Source organism: Sphaerodactylus townsendi, linkage group LG12 (assembly GCF_021028975.2).
Source record: "Sphaerodactylus townsendi isolate TG3544 linkage group LG12, MPM_Stown_v2.3, whole genome shotgun sequence".
Classification (NCBI taxonomy): Eukaryota; Metazoa; Chordata; class Lepidosauria; order Squamata; family Sphaerodactylidae; genus Sphaerodactylus; species Sphaerodactylus townsendi.
Genome location: NC_059436.1, coordinates 538,188 through 558,908, shown reverse-complemented (window position 1 = coordinate 558,908; position 20,721 = coordinate 538,188). Strand labels below are relative to the sequence as shown.

At 42.4% G+C, this 20,721-nt stretch overlaps 1 protein-coding gene across 3 annotated transcripts in view; it reads right to left on the bottom strand.

Moving 5' to 3' along the window:
- The window catches only part of BMP1 (bone morphogenetic protein 1), a 128,902-nt gene that overhangs the window by 46,988 nt on the left and 61,193 nt on the right, over window positions 1–20,721 (bottom strand). For all 3 annotated transcript variants that reach the window (XM_048512358.1, XM_048512359.1, XM_048512360.1), the window contains 4 exons: window positions 8,496–8,654; window positions 4,928–5,045; window positions 2,279–2,457; window positions 1,041–1,146 (listed from right to left, as the gene is read on the bottom strand). In XM_048512358.1, the coding sequence (XP_048368315.1) occupies window positions 1,041–1,146; window positions 2,279–2,457; window positions 4,928–5,045; window positions 8,496–8,654 (562 nt within the window). The remainder of the gene's footprint in view (window positions 1–1,040; window positions 1,147–2,278; window positions 2,458–4,927; window positions 5,046–8,495; window positions 8,655–20,721) is intronic.

The following is a 20,721-nucleotide window of genomic DNA, read 5'->3' as shown; positions in this document are numbered from 1 at the left end:
ATGGATGTGAGGAAATACACCCTAACCAGGCTTGTCAGAAATCACGACCTTTGCTTTGTCTTTCCAGATTTGGCAAATGGTTGCTCTTGGGGGTAATATCAGCAGCCAAAGCCCGAGAAAAGCTAGCTGGCAGAACAGCTGTGGGAAGAGCAGGCCTCAGAATCACAGCTTCAACTGGTGCCCAAAACAACCAAGGTCAGCTCCATAAATGGCTCAGGTATTCATAGGCTGATTGTGCACAATGTGCTTGCTGTGTGATGGGGCAAGTGTATGTTGCAGCAAGATTTCTTGTATGGACCTGTTTCCTCAAGCCCCGCTTTCACTTTCCATTCTCTCCGTGGCAAGCGAAACCACCTTTAGCACAACTTCTAATTCGTTTCGCCACCAGAGCAGGGAAATTTGCCAGTGAGCACAGCTTTGCCCTGGAGAACTTCCATTTGCCCACAGCCAGCCTTCCCTCCCCCTCACCCCCTCTTCCATGTTGGCTGGCTGCTTCAAGTAACAGAAAAGAAGCTCACTCACACAACACCAACCTCTAATTCTCTTGATATTTCAAGATATCAATATAAAGAGAACTTGGAATTAACAAGCCTCAGTTTTCTGACAGCAGCAGCACCAGCAGCAGGAAGTGTTGTGTGGAGGGGAGGGGAGGGGAGGGAAGGGAAGAAGAGGGGAAAAAATATCTGTTCTAGGATGGTCCCCTTCTTTAGCAGCCTGTGGTTCAGTGAAAGGAGGAAGTGTGAACAGAGAAATACAAGGAGAGACCTCTGCAGGCCCACTGCACAGAGAAGAGTCCCAAGGTGAGCTTTCCATGCGTAATGGGCCATATAGATTGATGACCAGCACTACTGGGAATTCCATATCTCTAAGATTCTTAGGCACATTCAAAATTTTGGATTGAGGAAAAATTATAAACTAAAACCAGGAAATGTCCTACCAAAGGTGTGACATTCACCTGAAAGAACAGCCAGGTACACATGTGCATGGGTGAATCTGCGTGTGGGCTAAGTTAACATATGATAATATTCTTGAACTCTTACTTGGAGAAGGTGTTCCTTGCATAGTGCATTATGCTGTCAAAATCATAAGTCTCTCCCAACGACTCCACCTCTTCAGGCTCCATCTTCAGAAAGTTATACTCCTGCCCTGCGGAAACAACAGGAGGTAGAAGCATGAGGGGGAAGAACAAGCCAGACTGTTCTGGCCATGGAATAAATATCTGTTCTCCCTGTGCCTATAGCTCTAGTTTCTTCCACAGCAGCATTAGCTAGCTGCATCCCTTGCTCTTGAAGGAATTCTGCTCTATCCTGCTCCCAGCAAAACAAAGACTAGGGCCACATCTGCTTAAGGAAGCCCCAGGGTAGCTTTGTGCTTCTGACTATTGACTGTAATGCTGACTGAGCAACTGCTGATTATTTCTGTCTCAGAGCCCCATTCAAGGGGGCAGGGAATCCACTCTTGGGAGCAGCATGCTGCCTTGCCAGCAGATTTACCCTCGCAGGGGCACTTACCTTGGCAGAGAGGTGACCACGCCGACATGTAGTCACCACCCCCTGCCCCCCAGTGCTGGAACACAGTGCTGAACACCATGTCAGCATTTCTGCTGCCGTGGTCAGCATAGCGAGGGTGGGTTGGAGGTGTGGTCAGGGAAGGAGCCAACATTAGTCAGCTCCTTTCGGCCTTTGCCAGTTATGCCGGCGACCATTCCTCAGACTTAAGCCACGCCTTTGGGTTGCAAGCCCATAGAGGTTCCTTTGCAATGGGGAGGCTCTTTCACTTGCTGTGCTTCCCCACGCTGCCGGGAAGCCTCTTTGGGGGTGGCAGCCAGGGGCAACTGTGGCACCATGGCCCAATATCTGTTCTAGGATGGTCCCCTTCTTTAGCAGCCTGTGGTTGCTAAAGCCTCTTGGATGGGCTGCCCATTAGCAGAATTCAGTAGCCAAAATTGAAGGCCACTGTGTGACTGGGATCTTTGTAAAGATTTTTGCTTCGGTTGCTTTTGCAGCATCCAGTGGTGTCAGGCAAAGTATGGATGCTGTAGGAAGGGGAATAAGTTAAGCATCATGCAGCTGGATATGTGACACAAAAAGGAGCACTTGCTATATGACTGGAAGTGTAAGAGTATATGTGAAGATGGATGGTGGAAGGACAGCGGGACTGAGGTGGAACTTCCTTGCTGTGCCCAGCAAACAGATGTTGCTGGATAGCCCACCTTTTTTGTTCTACTGAGTTGGAGCAAGGAAAGGAGGACAAGCAGGGAGGTAAACAGAGCCTTTACCTGGTTGGATGTTTTCACGGTAAATTGACACATGGGCATCTCTGTCTGGGCGTGTGTGCTCATGCCAGAAACCGATGACATGGCCCAGCTCATGCACCACAATGCCAAATTTGTCACAGTTTTTCCCAATGGAGATGGCCTGTGGTCCTCCTCCTCTGCGCCCCACATAGGAACAGCACCTGTATGGGAAAGAAAAGATGGTCAAACTGAGCATCTCAAAACCACTTTTTATGTTCACCTGACTTTTTATGTTCAGCTGTTTTTGATCTTTTCCTGTTGGATTATTGTTCTTGCTATTCCTGACATTCCACAGTCTGAACCAAACAGCAGTTCTCTTAATTTTAACCCATTCCCTGCTTCATATATTCTCCTTTCCCTCTGCAAACTAGGAGGATGAGAATTGCATTAATAGTGGAGAAGGCCACGTGTCAGACGAAATCCTGGCATACACTTTTCAACAAAAAGAATGAAGTAGAATTGTAACATCATCTTCCATGTGCTGGACCATCTTTGTTTTAGAATGCTCAGCTTATGCACTAGGACCCAAGCAGAGCATTCTAAAACAAAGATAGTCTAGCACAGTGATGGCGAACCTTTTTGAGACTGAGTGCCCAAATTGCAACCCAAACCTCACTTATTCATCTCAAAGTGCCAACCTGGCAATTTAACCTGAATGCTGAGGTTTTAGTTTAGAAAAAACCGGCTGGCCCTCTTATCCTCCGTCCCACACACTTGAGCAGGGGCCAGCCTGCTGTAGCCTTCAGCAAGTCCCGCACACACCGCTCTGTGCCTCTCCAGCATCTCTGCCTCCTCTGCGTGCCCCCCCCCCTCGGGCAGCAGCCCCCCGGAGCACAGGCACCAGACCCGTTGTGCTCAGTGGCCCAGGCCAGCCTAGATGTGTGTGGGGGGTGATTTTCCGCCTCCCACATGACGAACTCTGTGTGCGCGTGCTCACAGAGAGGGCTCTGAGTGCCACTTCTGGCACCCGTGCCATAGGTTCGCCATCACTGGTCTAGCACATGGTGGATAAAGTAACTCAGTTCTTTTTGCTGAAAAATAACTCAGTTCTTTTTGTGTAACTCAGTTATTTTTGTTGAAAAATTCAATGTTGATCCAAACCCAGAGAGGACCCCTTGAGGGAGAAGCAGAGATCCATGGATATTTCAACCAAAAGTTTTTTTCTTCATTTAAAAATACACATGTAGGAAAGGATTCAAACAAACATTCTTACTATGTGAAAACTGCCCTGCTATCAAGGTTGTGTTTGGGAAGATGAGAACCACCAAGATTGTCAAAACTTCCAAAGGAGGAAAAACAACAACCCTGCAAAACGTTGTTAAAGTTTTCAGTGGACCAAAATGCTCCAATGTACAGTCTTGTTGATTTCTTAACTATTTGAAAAGTTTCAGTCTTCCTACCCTGTTGGGACCACATGCTGTCTTATACATTTTCTTTTTCTGTGATCTATCTGTCATAAATTCTAGGACTAGGATCTGAGAAAACTGAGCCTGAATCCCTACTCTGACATGGAAGCTGTGACCTGATGGCAAAATATACACATTTGCCACAAAAGATTAATGTATGATGATTGCCATTCCATACAGATTATTTCTGAATAAAATACATGATCCAGTTTTGTGTGAAGGTTTTACAGATAATCCTTTTAGAACTGCCTCTTTAATTTCTGTAATCGTTGGGGTCTGGCTGAAAATAGGGCTAGAAGGGCAAAATAAAATAAAAAAAGACCAAAACTGAACTAATTTAGGAAACAGCCAGAAGAGTAAAAAACCTGGCTTATTTCAGCCAATGTCTTGCAAAAATTTTGCCCGCAGATACACTCAAAAGGAATTTGTTTTTAAATTTGTGTATTAGAGATATGTCATACTTTAATACTATGTCGCTTTTGCATGTAATGTCCAAGCCATGCCTGACTGTGCGTGGTCCATAACTATGAAATTCTCACTTTGGTCAGTAGCAACTTTATTATAGAATTTGAAAATCTGGACAGCCACCTGGAGAACAGAGTGACTCCTACATAAAGAACTTACAGGGGCAAAATAGCTGTCCCTACTGCAAACAGAAGGTTGCCAGAGCAAGGTGCAAAATTGGATAGGGTGGTAGACAAGGTCATGCTTGCTCAGAGTGCACACTGAACCTAATATCATCCTTAAGATGAATGGCATTAAGTTCCTCAGGTTCAATGGAGAGTTTCAGGTCACAGTGTTCATGAAGAGAGATTATCAGGAGATAACAGTCTTCCAATTATTTACTCTAGGGGCAAACTCCCAAACCACTTATCCTCAGATAAAGAAAGACAAGTCAGAGGTCAGACAAGTTCTTTATTTCTCATTCAATCACATACAATCCCTGATTCAGTCCTTGAAAAGGTTAAAGGGGAAAAGGGGATGGAGTATGTAAATAGCTTGCTATCCCAGGAAAGTTGATTGCATGAACAAGCTCACAGAGTAGACAGTGCTGGATAAGCAATCAACTGTTTGTGACCCTTAGTCTGATGCATAAATCACTTGGCAATACTCCCTTTCTCTTCAGCAAGTACTGGAGAATCCAGATATACAGAGAGTGCTGAGATTCCTGAACTCTGAACAACGAACACCCATTACCTGCTAAGAAGCTCTGCCCCAATCTTACCCACAAGGCCTGTATGTAAACACAATGTAGCTGTCTTCATCATTCCGCTCCAAGAAAGTGACACAGGTGTGCTTCTCCCAATGGCGCATGGCCTGTCGAAAGATTGCCCGCTGGTTGCCTGAAGGAAACAGGAAGTGGTAAACACTGGCCAGAGGTTAAAACACTTATAGGCAGTTCTCCAAAAGAGAACAGTTGAGATCAACTGTCTAGAACAGTGGTTCTCAACCTTCCTAATACCGCAACCCTTTAATACAGTTCCTCATGTTGTGGTGACCCTCAACCCTAACATTTATCCATTTCACAGATGGAGAACATTGATGCAGAGAGTCTTAGGCGACCCCTGTGAAAGGGTCATTCAACCCCCAAAGGGTCCCGACCCCCAGATTGAGGACCAGAATAACGTAAGGTAACAAGAAAATTCTAGAATGCACAGAAAATTTACTAATGGCTTCTAGGAATTACTAATGGCTTCTAGGAATTACTAATGGCTTCTAGGAATTATGAGAGGTCCTCAACAGAGGTTTCCTCAGTAGCATCTAAGAATATGCCCCCACCCCCACCCACAACTAAGGTGAAATGATGACTGTAGGGATCTTCTTTGGGCTCAAAGAAGAAGAGTTGGATTTATATCCCCCGCTACGCCACTGCTGCTCCAACCCACCTTGATGCTACCCCATTAATTGGAAGAAGCAGATGAGAACTCTGTTCAGAAGAGCTTTTCTTTTAGTCCACTCATAAGCATGACAAAAATATCTCAACAAACATAGAAACATGAGGTGTTGTTCACTGAATTCATTTCAATCCATTAAAAAAAAATAAAATCATGGGACTTCCGAGCTGTGTTCCGACCTGTTCTATGTTTGGAGCTTGACCAAAATACTTTAGAACTCATGGCTTGGCTTAGAGTGTTAAGGTTTTGGTTACATATTCATGACTCCCAATCCGATTGTTCTCTTGTTCAATTAGTGATATCTGAAATGCAAGCCAATACCCGGTCTTCCCTGATTGAAAAGAAAATTGAATCTATGGACTTGACGTTAGACTCATTCAATTCCCCCTCTTGTTCAGAAATTTTCAAATTATTAAGAGGTCAACTCTTAGATAGTGATTTTTCTACTTTAATTTCAAATGTCATGAGAACCTGCTCACTGCTGTCCTTTTCAATCCTGTATGAGCAAGGACGAATAGCTCACTATCTGTATTCTCTTACTTTGGTGAGATTTAATGTTATGCCATTTGCCCTGTTATCTGGCCAGTTTAAAAACATGGTAAACTCAGATAGATTTTGCGCCTGTAACATAGGGCATGTTGAAACACTGGTTCATAATTATTATACTGCCCCAGGTCTGTGGGAATTAGACAAAAGTATATAAGCCTGACTCCAGTATTCCATTCTTAGCAACCCAAATTATTCTGATTGCACATGCTGATCGATAACCCGGATCCTGTGAAGAGTCTATGTGAAGAGAGTGCAAAATTTCTTACTGAAATCATTCACTATCAGTAGTTCTTTTCCTTTTGCTGTTGCCAGATGCTACCAATGCCTTATGTAATTGTGGGTCTTTGCTTTCTTTTTTTTGGAATTTTTATATTTATGTATACATATATTTTAAAATCATAATGTACGGGTGCATTTATTTATTTGTTTTAATTGATAGATTGAAACATGAGGTTCTAAAGCTGTCGTAGACAGGCCCTCAGGAACCAACAGACAGTCTGGACACAGTTCTTAGCGGGTTCAGCTGTTTAATGAATACACAGCATGGAACCAAGACAAGGCTGGAAGCAGAAACAGAGACCTGCAAACTGAACCACAACATTGCTGCCACAAGCTAGCTCAGCTGCAACCTCTCTTTTATAGCTAGCTTCCCATTCACTGGTGCAATAACCTCTTGCAACTGAGTGACTCTAGTCTGGCTCCTGCAAAGATTTTGCATGTAATCCAGCTCGTCCCATAGCTGCTAACCTGCTGCTGCGTCTCCTTTGCTGTAAAATAGTACGCAGTCTTCTCCTGTGTTGCTCCTGGGGCTCTGGAGGCTGGGGGTGGGGATGACAGGGTCCCTTCTGGCCTAGTTTCAAGAGGTTGAAGAGTCTCAGAGCTAGACCTTGGCTGGGGACTCTCAGAACTTTGGCCTGGTTGTGGATCCCAGCCTGAATGCTCTGCCTGTGCCTCTGCACCTGGTCCTGCAGGAACTACTGTCTGCTCAGGCTCTGCATTTACAGGTAGTGCCTGGGATTCTGGAACCAAAACTGTCCCCTCATCTCCATCTGAGTCTTCCTCCCAGGGGTCCCCAGCCAGACCAGGCTGAGACATAACAAAAGCACAACAGCTGCTTCCAGAGGTGCACACTCACAAACCCTGGCTCAAAACAGACAACTGGACAAATATTTTGCCTCACAGCTTGGGAATTATAGCACAGAACATCCAAGTACTTTTTGTTCAGCTCAGGAAATGAGGCAACTGGGTTACAATCAACAACAAACCCAAACATAATAATCAGCCACCAGTGGCACTTTAGAACATGATGGCCACGTTTGATGATAGCGTTCAGGTTCACAAAGGACTGATCACTAGTAACAGCCTGCCTCACAGGGGCACCTTTTACCTGCTTTCCTTTTTATTGGCTTAGTTCTAATATGGGAACAGACTGTTCCAGGGGTTTCTAAGTTGTAAAGAGGGATTAATGGGTTGAAGGGAGACAGGAAAAGAACTGCGGCAGCGAAGAGAGATAGGAGCACAATGTAAGCATTCAGAATGCTGGTGAGAAACCCGTGGACTTTGGGGAAGAGTTGAAGCAATATCATTTGGTGCTTCCAATTGTTACAGAACTCTAATTTCGACAGTGTGCCTTGCTGGTTGCCAGCCCTGGGTCCTTACATTTGCATTAAAGAACACTGAGTTCTGGAAGGGCAGAAAACCAGCAGAAGAGCTTGTGTGATCTTCAAAGGCTGACATTCTATTATAAAGTATCTGGCAAGAATGGAGAGTCATATCGTCTTATAAATATGCACTCTCACCAATTCAGACTGCACAAGTTGGTTAGGCAACTAAGGTACATGGTAATTATTTATTCTGATACCATCTCATTTACCTAAATGGTTCTCGGAATCATTTCATCATGATAATCAAATTTCTAAATGCATATTTGTGTGAGATCGGCAAGATGGAGCTCTATGAAGAGAAAGAAGTAGACTTTTTGGATACCTGGAATACAGTGTGGTACATATTAGGCAAATGTGTAAATGACCATAAAAAATACAGAACTGCCCATATTCCTTAATTTTGAGATGTTCTACTATGAAATCACAAACCGAGAGAGCAAGACACTGCAATTCTCTCAAAAAACGTAGATAATCCAGTCTGTCAAATTTTCTGGTATTTGTTCGTATATTGATCAAATCTGGAACTACAGATTGTACAAGAGCTATCACACAGGACGATAAGATTGCCTCTTCAATAGGTGTTTCACCATGACCTTTCACAGTGTATGGTCAAACTACATAAAAGGCTGAAGGGCCAGCAATGTATATACATTTCACACACACAACCCACTGCATAGCCACTCACCACTGAAATTCCCACTGATCACATAAGGAATTACTCCATCTGGCCAAACTCGTTCAGGACGGGACGTGGCAGCCCGGCGGTTCCGAGACCGTGCCCGGTCCAATTTTCGTCTTCTTTGCTGTCTCCTGGGTCTGATGCTGGTATTGTTGGAACTGTTCCCTGCAATGGGGAGAATTTTTTAAAAATAAAAAGCTTGTGAAAGCAGCTGTATCCTGTAAGCATGAACCTAAATGTTGTCCTGTTGGATCATACTAGTGGTCTATCTAGTCCGATATCTTGTTTCACAGTGGCTTTGGAGAGCCAACGTACATGGCACAGGGTCAAGACTTCCTCTTGAAGTTGCCTTCCAGCACTGGGATTTGGATACTTATTGCTCTGGACATGAAGATTCTCTTTGATCAATTTGTCTAATAGCCATTGATGGATCTCTTCTCCATGAATTCTTTTAAATTTATCTGTTAGTGACCATAAATTCTCACTGGCGCATTCTATAACTGAATTTCCTGTTGCATGAAGAAGTACCTCCTTTTATTTGCTCTAAATCTATTGCCCATCAGTGTCAGCAGGTACCCCCAAAGCCTATTGTTACAGCAGAGGCCTAAACTTTTTTCTATCCATTTTCTGTACTACATGCATAACTTTATACATCTCCATCTAATCTTTAAAGCAGTGGTTCTCAACCTGTGGGTTGCGACCCCTTTGGGGGTCAAATGACCCTTTTTTTTTTTTAATAATCTTTATTAAACAATATAAAAGAATCAGTTATACATTTACGTTCATCAGTTGATCAGGTACAGTCAAACATTGTCGAGCGTTGAATTCATGTATAACTAAAAAAGGAGCAGTTATTAATGTTGATTCAGCTTGTCAATTTCTTAATGTCCCCATACTCCTTCATTCCCCTTATCCCTCCCTTTCTTCCCTTCCCTCCCCAGTTTCTTCAGTCTAATTCAGTGTCTTCACGACTCTAAATCCCGTCTGTTAATGAAGAAAAAACAAAACTTAATCACAATTCCGAAAAGAAAGGAAACTTCACCAATACTTCTTCATTTTAACCTAAAGTCCTTCTAACACAAAAGAGATCAAAGTTCTGATATATTCAGTATTCTATTGGAGAGATCTTGATGTTACAGCAGAGGCCTAAACTTTTTTCTATCCATTTTCTGTACTACATGCATAACTTTATACATCTCCATCTAATCTTTAAAGCAGTGGTTCTCAACCTGTGGGTTGCGACCCCTTTGGGGGTCAAATGACCCTTTCACAGGGGTTGCCTAAGACTCTCTGCCTCAGTGTTCTCCATCTGGAAAATGGATAAATGTTAGCGTTGGGGGTCACCACAACATGAGGAACTGTATTAAAGGGTTGCGGCATTAGGAAGGTTGAGAACCACTGCTCTAAAGCATTTTATATAGAAACTGAAAATTCCAGTCTGCTCAGCAATGATTAGCTTTTTCTTCGAAAGAATACTGTTTCAATCCCTTATTTATCTTGGCTGCACTCCTCCACTCGTTCTCCAGTTCTGCAATGTCTTTTTTTTTGGGGGGGGGGGGGGGGAAGAAAACACCCAGTACTCAATATATATGGCTGCACCATATATCCATATAAAGGGGAGGTGAGGGAGAGAAATGAATTTCATTTTGAGGTCTGGGCTTTGAAAAAAACCCAAACTTGGTTTTAAAGGTCTTTCTTAGTTAGCAGAAGACAGGCCGGAAAGGGAAGTCAATTGTTCCCAAGCATTGCTGCCTTGTCAATAGCTCTAGCAAACACTAACCATCAAAGCTTTGTAAACGCAAATAGCCCTTTTGGCTGAAGACAATAAAATGGCCAGCTCACACCCAGGCTGACACCTAGGTAGGACATAGAGACTGGGGATGGGGTGGGGTGCACAAGGGGCTAGATGGCATCTTCTTATAGAGATTTCAGGAAAAGATTTCCCACCAGGCAGTGGGAAAATGGAAGAAATGAAATCCTTTGGCATGGAGGGAAGGATGTCTATTTTGGCTGGTTTGGGAGACCAGTACCTGCTTGCATTGCTTCTCCTGCTGGTGGTGCATGACCACTCGCTTCCTCACTCACCTGCATTTCCTCTCCTTGCTGGGAGGAAACAACTGGTAGAGAGCTCAGAGCTGCTTGCCAGCCTATCTCTGGGACCCCAGCATAAAGCCAGATGAAGTTGCTACAGGCCATGGTGAGTTTGCATGCAAAAGGCACTGCACTGGGGACACTGCATTAAGCACATAGTCATGAGTATGTGAGTTTGCTTTCTTTTTTGTGCCATTTGTTTCTTTTCCTTGATCATTTCTTCTCTTACCAGCACAACCACTTTTCTTGGCTACCTGATGCTCCTTTAAGGTACCAGTGAGCCCCTAACCTAGGACAGCATTGCTACTGCACTGCTCCAGAAGTTCCAGGTTGCATGGGAAGGCAGCAAGCTCTAGAAACTCCCTGGCCATCTGAAAACCCTCCATAGGGCTAAACCAAGGGTCTGCAACCTGCGGATCTCCAGATATTCATGGACTACAATTCCCATCAGCCCTTGCCACCATGGCTAATTGGCCATGGTGGCAGGGGCTGATGGGAATTGTAGTCCTTGAACATATGGAGAGCCGCAGGTTGCAGACCCCTGGGCTAAACAGACTTATGCCATCGTTTTGGGTGGTGTAAGTCCAGGCCCTGAACATTCCCAGCTTGAAAGTCAACTTCTAAAACTTTAGAAATATCAGCGGCTGCTTGAGAGAGTTGTTAACGTGGTCTATATGTGCCCAGATAGAAAAAAATTGTTTCACTGCTGTGGCTTGAGAATTAAAATAAGAGTACTTAAATAATACCCTCCCACTCCAGAATAAGATTCTGTATTTAGAAGGTTGTTGGAAATTTTTGGGAAGAAATTTTTGGGAAGACTGGAAGATATGGTTACTGTTGAGTTATAAGAATGCTGTCTGTTGTCACAAGTGAATGAGATCATGAGCTAATTATTTGACTGAAAATATCTGTTGAACCATGCATTAATTTCCCCTTGCTGGTCAAGATTTACCTCCAGTTGTTTTGTCATCCGGAATCCAAACTTGACAAACTCTGCAAGGTTTGCTTGGAAATATTGCTTGAATATTTGATCGCCGCTCCTGCATTTTAGGAATTGTAGTGTTAAATTAATTGCTGATGATTATTGATTTTGAGTTGTCATTGCCTTGAGTTCCATGTAGTTGCTTGGTAGAAATTTCAGCATTTATGCTTTATGATTATTAAATGTTTTAGCTATCAGTTTGCTTATTTTTACTGACATTTATCTAATTAATTATCCTGTAACATGTTTAGTTTAAAATTTATCATGCACCAGCAGTTAACACAAAAACGGGTGTTAAGGTAGCATTTGAATTCTGTTTAGGTTTTAATGCTGTTGCCTCGAGGAAGGCCAAAGAGAGACAGTTTTTGCTTATAAAAGGTCAAATAGAAGGTTGGAGGTTTACATTAACATGCCCTAACAAGGGATTTTGTACACTCACTGCTTGCCATGTGGCTGTTTGCTTCACAGTGGGGTTTTCCCATGGTTCTTCTCCCTAGCTGAGCCCTTTTGTCTGGGGAAGCCAGGGAGTGAGTGTGTAGAAGCTCACTGGGAAGGCAAAGAAGGAGGAGTGGAGGCAACCGATAAGCAACTGAAGATGGCTGGAGAGAGTCGCAACAGGAGGGCTGAGGTAATTAACTACTTTGCAAGTGTGGCTGGAGATGAACCAAGGGAGATCATGATAGGATCACTTGCCTCCTGATGGCAAATGGAGGAGAAAGTGCTACAGACGCAGCCTAGTTTGAAAAGAACCTGAAGTGGGAGACTCATTGATTTGATCTGCACCAGTGGTTCTGGGTGGCTCGAATGACCAGTGGTCCTCCATGCCAATCTGATTTGCCAATTTGTCCAGCTGCCCCTTCCTTTTTTTCCTGTGCAAAAAGCTGTTGTGCAGGTGGGGAGGAGCAAAGAAACATGAAGAAAACAAAATGCTTCCTGATTTCCTTCACAGAAAAAGCGGAGATGCAGGAAAAATCATGGTTTACCAGGTTTTGAAAACTGCACTGCTTCTCTCACCTGGGGCACTGTGAATTCGAAAGTGGCCAAAATGAATGAGTAAGCAAAAACCAAACCCAAATGGAAGGTATGCTTGCTGGAAGGCAGAGAACAAGTGTGCTAAAAGCCCAAGTTATCTTAGCACTGACAAACGGTGTAGAAGGTGAATTGATACTGGTAAAAGATTTGAATGGAGTAATGGAGACCTCTTGAGATTTCTCTTTGTACATACAATCAAAAAATAGAATTCCTAATCACTTTAAGAACTGGTTGAAAGATATGTCATTAATGGATGCTTTTAGGCATAAATATCTGTTTAAAAAAGATTATACATGTTTTTAAATAGACAGAACTCTCACTCCCACACAGATTGTGCTTTTGTAGATCTGAGTATAACAGAAAGAGGCTATGAAATTTCAATAGAAGCAATGTTCTCCCATGATACTGGAATCTGATATTAAACAAGAGGGTAAAAAAATAGATTGGAGGATAAACAATCTGCTATTACAAAACAAGGAAGAACATAGCAGAATAAAATGGAAAATGAAACATTTGAATTAAATTTGAGCGCAGAAGTGAAGTGTACAGCTGCATGGGATACATTTATGGCTTTTATAAAGGAAATTTTAATATCCCAATCAACTTACATTAAATAAAAGAAAAAGGATTTTGTCTTAAGTCATAGTATAAAAGAACCTAAGCATAAAATTACCAGATCTCCGGAGGATAGAAAGATATGGGAATCTGCACAAGAAAAGTTAAAGCTTTATGATGCCTTGAATATTGCAAAATATGTATTATACATAAAACAAACTATATTTGAATATGGTAACAAGCCAGGTAAGATTTTAACAAAACTGTTGGAAGAAAAAGGAAGAGGGTGCAAGTCTCTCAGAGTCAGAACAGCATTAGAATGCAAACTGAAATGGATAAGCAGACGTCAAGCAAATTCCAAAATTTCTATTCCAATTTATACAAGTTAGATAAGCCAGAAAGAGAAGAAATCAAATAATTTACAAATAGTTCATCTGTTCCTAATCTGATGCTTCAACATTGGGAATTATGAGATCAGTCAACATCTAGTTCCGAAATAACGGATGCGATTAAGTAGTTTAAATTAAGGAAGTCATCTGGCCCTGATGGACTTACTAATGAATTTTTATATAAGCATTGTTGAAGCTCTAGTCCTACATTTAGCAAAAATCTCCATGATATATCATCCTAAAGACCCATCTCTTTCCTTAATACAAATCAGAAGGTTATTTCAACTATTATGGCAAACAGATTAAATAAAATAATAGAAGATTATACAGGATTGGGCAAAAAGGTTGACTAACTTAGTAAATTTTGCTGAACCGAAACATATGCCTGCATTGTTCTTCTTTGTTGATGCAGAGAAAGCTTTTGATAAAATTGACTGGTTCTTTTTGAATGCAACTTTAATTGCTTTTGGCGTGGGCAGAACATTCTGTAATTGGATCAAATTGTTATGTAAAGCTCCAAAAGCCAGAATAGTGAGGAATGGTAGCACCTCCCCCCTTTTTTAAACTAAGAAGGGGGGTGAGACAGGGTTGTCCACTTTGCCATTACTGCTTAATATAGCAATTAAAATTCTGTCAATAATGGGAAGACAACATCAGGACATTACAATTATTAATTTCCAGCAAAATACTCCCAGAATGCTATTATACACTAATGTTATTGTCTTTCAAACCAGAATTTTATAATGGACTTTGGCTGCTCAATTAATAATATTACATGTTTATAAGTTTAGTGTTAACAGAAGCGGATAAATAAACACAGAAATAAGCTATCATGGAATTCAGAAGATATTTAGGAATCAGACAACCCAATCCAGATACCCTAGTGGTGGGCCCAGCACTGCTCCAGTGTTGTCCTGGCATCTCTAAAGAGGGCTTCTAAGCAACACGGGAAGGCAAAAAACAAAAAAGCTGCCTCACTGCTGAAAAGTCCTCAACTAAGTTCTAAGAGCTTATGCCACCCAAAGGGTGGTGTAAGCCCAAACCTCCTGGGCCAGCATTCCAGCGGGCAAAGACTGGGTGGAAGCCGATCCATGTCCCTGGAATGCTCCCATGCTGGTGGAGACGATGCAGGAGTGCCGTATCTGCCCGCTGTGAAGGGCCATAGCGGCCACCCTTCAGTGGATTTGCCCCTCCACCAGGGTAAGTGGCCCGGGAAGGGCATATCTGCTTGTGCAGCCCTGTGCCGTCTCCATAGGCGGATTCAGTGCCCCCCCCCCAAGTTTGGGTTGATAATCACTGGTGATTAAGACTATGTGTTGCAACAAAATTTATGCCCAGTAATTTTAAGATATAGTTGGTGGAATGTTTTTAGATGAGAGCCGGGACCTTCAGGATCTGACACAATTTTGCAGGGCCTGTAAGACAGCTGCTCCATTAAACCTATGGCTGTGGCTGCAACAGCATTCCATTAAACAGCCTTTTCCTTCTCCCCCTTTCCTTCCTTTAATTTGTTCAGTTATTCCTTCTTATGTTGATATGAATGAGGAGCACAGGGAAATCCATCTGGTTTTTTGTCAAATTTTAACATCACCTGGATGAAGTTGCATTAGATTGTCATAGATTTATATTGAGATATTGTATTATTTTATTGCTATTTTATGTTGGAAGCCACCCAGCCCACAAAGGGAAGTGGGGCCTATAATAGAATTAATAAATAGTTGATTGCAACAGATGGAAGATTAAATTAGGATATAGTATAAGCAGCAGCGTAGGCAGGAGGGCTTGGTCCTCTACTTCAATTAATTGAATTTAATTATATGACTGAACGATGATTTAATGGATGTAGTGCTTATGTTGTTTTGGTGCATGATATGTATTCATCATGGTATAATTAACTGAATAACTGTTTAATTATGGTAGAAAATATAACCACAATAATTTCAGTAATTTATTTAATCTGGAAGGGGGTTGATTTCATCTGGAAGAAGGAGCTCCCACACCTGGAATCTATCTTGATGGCTGCCATTACCACATGCAGTTGAGAAAGGGTTGAGTGCCTGGACACAGACTCCTAGGTAATGGGATTCATTTAAAACATTGTAAATGGCAAGTTAAGGAGCCTACCTTAGAATAAGACCAGTAAGGGCGTGCATACAGTTGAAGGGCAGAGGAAAGTGTGTTTATTTATTTTCTTAGTCTTCTTTACTTAATCTGTTACTGTGTAGAGAATGTACATGGAATTTTTCCTTTTAATACATTCTTTACTTTTTTAAATGCTCAAAGTTATTTTCTATTGTTCAAACATGTTATTTAAAACAGGCAGCAGTGGAGGCTTGACTGTTGATTGCTTGACTGTTAATTTCTGTGCAAGTGTGGTAAACTGTCCTTGTGGCAACATCATGGGTAGTGGAAGATGTGGGCTATAGGTAGAGCATTTAATAGGCACAAAGGAAGAGAAGCTAGGATTTCTTGTGGACAATTCTCAAAATGCTCTGATGGTGGAAGCATCCTGAGGGAGAAGACGACAAATACCTTGAAGGGTCAGGTGGGCCAAGAGAGAAGGGCATCCCCGGACAGAGACTCAGGGTGGTTCCTGCACCTAGATACCTTAGCAGGCCGAAACTGAGTGGTACTTGTGGATCTGCAGGACCATTGCATAAATAAGAGCGTTACAATATTGGCTACTTTATTTTAAGGTCAGAACTAGCAGCCAAGCTCCAACTTTTTAGAGAAGAATGAATTAGTGCTGGCTTTGTTCCCTGCTGGGTTTCAGTAAGCTGAACTATTGTTGCGAATGCTGGAATTTGTCCAGATCACAGTTCATTGTGCTGTAGATCAGTTCAGTTAAATTACACTGATGAAAAAGGCCAACCTGTGTTGATTTTGCCATATGCCAATCATCAGATTTATTTTTAATCACTAATTGACATCATACTTTGAATTGAACCAGAATATCTCTAAACTTCAGCATCCAGAATGCTTATGCATTCTGCTAACACAGGCAACTACAGTTCAAAATAGAGACCTGCAAACAAATATTTAGCTGCTTATTTCAAACTGACATGCTGAAGACTTTCTCAAAGGCAAACTCTATGCTGGGGATAATTAGGAAAGGAGTTGATAATAAAACTGCAAAGATTGTCATGCCCTTATATAAAGCAGTGGTGCGACCGCACTTTGCCGGAGTAACTGTGGTTCAGTCTCTGGTCACACATCTCAAAAAAAGGATATCGAAGAGATAGAAAAAGTGCAGAGAAGGGCAACGAGGATGATTGAAGGATTGGAGCACCGTCCTTATGAGAAGAGGCTGCAGCGTTTGGGACTCTTTAGTTTGGAGAGGAGACGTCTGAGGGGGGATATGATTGAAGTCTATAAAATTATGCATGGGGTAGAAAATGTTGACAGAGAGAAATCTTTCTCTCTTTCTCACAATACTAGAACCAGGGGGCACACATTGAAGGTGCTGGGGGGAAGAATTAGGACTAATAAAAGGAAACATTTCTTCACGCATTGCGTGATCGGTGTTTGGAATATGCTGCCACAGGAGGTGGTGATGGCCACTAACCTGGATAGCTTTAAAAGGGGCTTGGACAGATTTATGGAGGAGAAGTTGATCTATGGCTACCAATCTTGATCCTCCTTGATCTCAGATTGCAAATGCCTTAGCAGACCAGGTGCTCAGGAGCAGCAGCAGCAGAAGGCCATTGCTTTTACCTCCTGCACGTGAGCTCCCAAAGGCACCTGGTGGGCCACTGCGAGTAGTAGAGAGCTGGACTAGATGGACTCTGGTCTGATCCAGCAGGCTAGTTCTTATGTTCTTACTATTGCAGATCTGTGTGCACCTCTATTCTTTGCTCATTCTTGGTTTTTCCTTTCTCAGACTTATGCCTCCTGCGTTTCTCTTTGTGTATTTTGAAAGACACCCTGGAAAGCCACTACCTGTCAGAGTAGACAGGACAACTCTTGATAGACCAACAGTCTGATTCAGAGTGAGGCAGTTTCATGTGTTCTTCCAAGTTTCTTAGACACCTGCTTCATTTATCCCATTTATCAGAGTCCTGATACTCTGCAACCGACAGGTAGCCAAGCCAACCACTTCCAAAGTGTTCATTATTATTATCACCTCCACTGCCACAAAATTTTTTTATTGAATTTCTACAGAGAAATAGCCTATAGCCAAACCCATCTGCACAAATTACTGTTATTCTATGCACAGAAGAAGAGTTTGGATTTAAACCCCGCTTTTCTCAACTGTAAGGAGTCCCAAAGTGGCTTACAAACTCCTTCCCTTCCGACCCCCACAACAGACACCTTGTGAGGTAGGTGGGGCTCAGAGAGTTCTGAGAGAACAGTGACTAGCCCAAGGTCACTCAGCAGACTTCATGTGTAGGAGTGAGGAAACAATACTGGTTCACCACATTAGACTCCACCGCTCATTTGGAGGAGTGGGGAATCTGGTTCTCCAGATTCCATTACTTTTAATGCTTCCAGCCTTACACTGATTTCAGTGGGTCCAGGTGGAAATAACTCTGCATAGGATTGAACTGTAAGTCCCTATGATTTTCTTAAACCAATTTCTTTGTATTAATGAAGTAATTTGATCTCCTACAAAAGCTAACTCTCATCTTCCAAAGTCCTAGGCACGAAGAACAGTAAGTCAGAGCGGGCTGATATTCAATGAGCGAGCTAAACTTATACAATGCGACAAAAAATAATGAAGGTAGTATTTGGGCTGGCTACCATTTCTTCTAATCAAACTATTTTGGACACTGTCATGTCAGCAAAAGAGGCTCTCTTCTGGTGATCAGCCCAGGGCTTTGTACAACAGGGTTAGTTTATTCATATGCGATGCACATTTGGCTGTGAAAAAAAAACAGCTTTTCTCCAAAAAATTTGGATGGTTTTATTCAAGCGAGATCAGTAGGAGTGTAAGTGTGTATGCCAAGGTCTTTGTCTCCAAATTGTCTGAAATGCTCTGGACCAGCCAAGCTGTCGTTGAGGCCTATGGAAAGTGCTACCTGGCAGGAGATCCTACTCCAAAGGGCCAAGGGCGAGAAAGCACAGCAAGTGCCAAACGCCAATACCAATGCTTCATAGCATGGATCTCTGGCAAGAGTAAACTCATTCTGGCTTTGTACGTTTCACAAACGCTTTATTAGGTTCATATTGGGTGCAAGTGCATCCAAAGCCTCCTGCTCCCTGCTGAACATGAGCTCAACCCTTTTTTACTGTCAGTGTAGCATGACATGTGGGTGGTAACAGGAATCATCCAATCCACACCAAAAATGGTGCAATGTACACAGACGCCTGTAGGCTCTGTCTTTTGATTTCAACCAGATGCCTGAATTGAGGTTAAAATCATTGGACACCCCCACCAATTCAGTAATAAATTTAAGGTACCAGATGTTGCCAGCATCTCTGGTTCCATTCGTCAAGTATATAACAAGATGCTGAGGATTTCAATGCGAGTCCTAACGTCTGAGCCAACTTTTAATCGCTACTTATGATGAAGTGCTGCTATTGCCTACACAGCATTCTTCACTGTCTCTGAGTAATGAGAGCTCTAACTGTTGCAAAAAGACATATACTTCAGCCTTGGAAACCAATTACTTCACTTAGTACAGAAGACAGATGAAGAAACTTTTGGACCTGACTGCTAAAGAAAAAAAGCAAAATTTGACCATCAAGGATTGGAAGATAAATTCCAGAGCATATGGAGACATTTCCTGGAACTTAATGAATAAAGCAGCAGAAACTACTACCATTACTACTCTTTTTCTCTTAAGAACATAAGAACAAGCCAGCTGGATCAGACCAGAGTCCATCTAGTCCAGCTCTCTGCTATTCGCAGTGGCCCACCAGGTGCCTTTGGGAGCTCACATGCAGGATGTGAAAGCAATGGCCTTCTGCGGCTGTTGCTCCCGAGCACCTGGTCTGTTAAGGCATTTGCAATCTCAGATCAAAGAGGATCAAGATTGGTAGCCATAAATCGACTTCTCCTCCATAAATCTGTCCAAGCCCCTTTTAAAGCTATCCAGGTTAGTGGCCATCACCACCTCCTGTGGCAGCATATTCCAAACACCAATCACATGTTAAGTGAAGAAGTGTTTCCTTTTATTAGTCCTAATTCTTCCCCCCAGCATTTTCTTCTAAAATGTTTCTACTGTAATGTTTGAAAAAAATTCCAAAGTTTAATAAAAAATCTCAATTAGAAAATAATTATCCTTCTTCTCTATGCGCTTGCACTGACCGTCATCTCTTTTCCTTGGGGAGATTATTCACAACTGAACAAATGTCACTGCCAGGGAGATTTCTCCATGACAGTAGAACTCAGTGAAAAAATCTCATCATCCCTTTGCTGCCAAGGGAATGCAGATGGTTATGTGGATGACCTCCCAAGGATGACAGAGACAGACCTATGTCAGCCCAGTTACTTTTGTCCTAGCTTAAATGAACCTGGGTCCTGTCAATATTATCAATGGATCAATGCCAGTGTGGTTGCACCCCTTTTTAAGGCTCTTTCCCAGCAACAGCAGCTGAGCTAACAGTGGTTTTGTGACTCCGGGCTTTCAACAAGAACATGATGGATATAATGCAAAAAACTGTTTGCCTTTACCAGCGAGGAAAATCAGTGCAGCAAAAATGGGTTTGGGGAGTCCTGTAAATAAGACCACAGGAATTCTATGCGAGAGAAAGAGAAAGTAGGGTTGGATCCGTATGTGATAGTTGTCACAAAGATTATTTCAGTTGTGACCCACTGAGCTCACAGGAAGATCTAAACTTCTCCAGTAGCTTTGCTTTCTGCTGGAAAAAAAAAGGCCAGGAGTCAATTTATATAAACAGTAGAATCAGCAACTGAGCTTTTTCTTAACTTTCTCACTACAGGTGTTGTTATGTTCAAATTTTCCGTTAAGAACCACTTTCCTACAAACACAGAGAGCAACTGATCAGCAGCTATTAGCATCTTAGATGAACACTCAAGGATAGGATTTTATTGAAACACGGCCTTTATTGTGACTAATGTATATGATTTATATGAGCTGTGAGTGATCTAATTGTCTATTTAAACAAATGTCTGCTGAACAAAGCAGTTATGCAGCAAGGACAGAGAGGCAAGAGACCTCAATTGGGCTGTATAAAAACCTGCATGCGTGAAAAGCCAATTAAGCTGTTCTGCATGGTT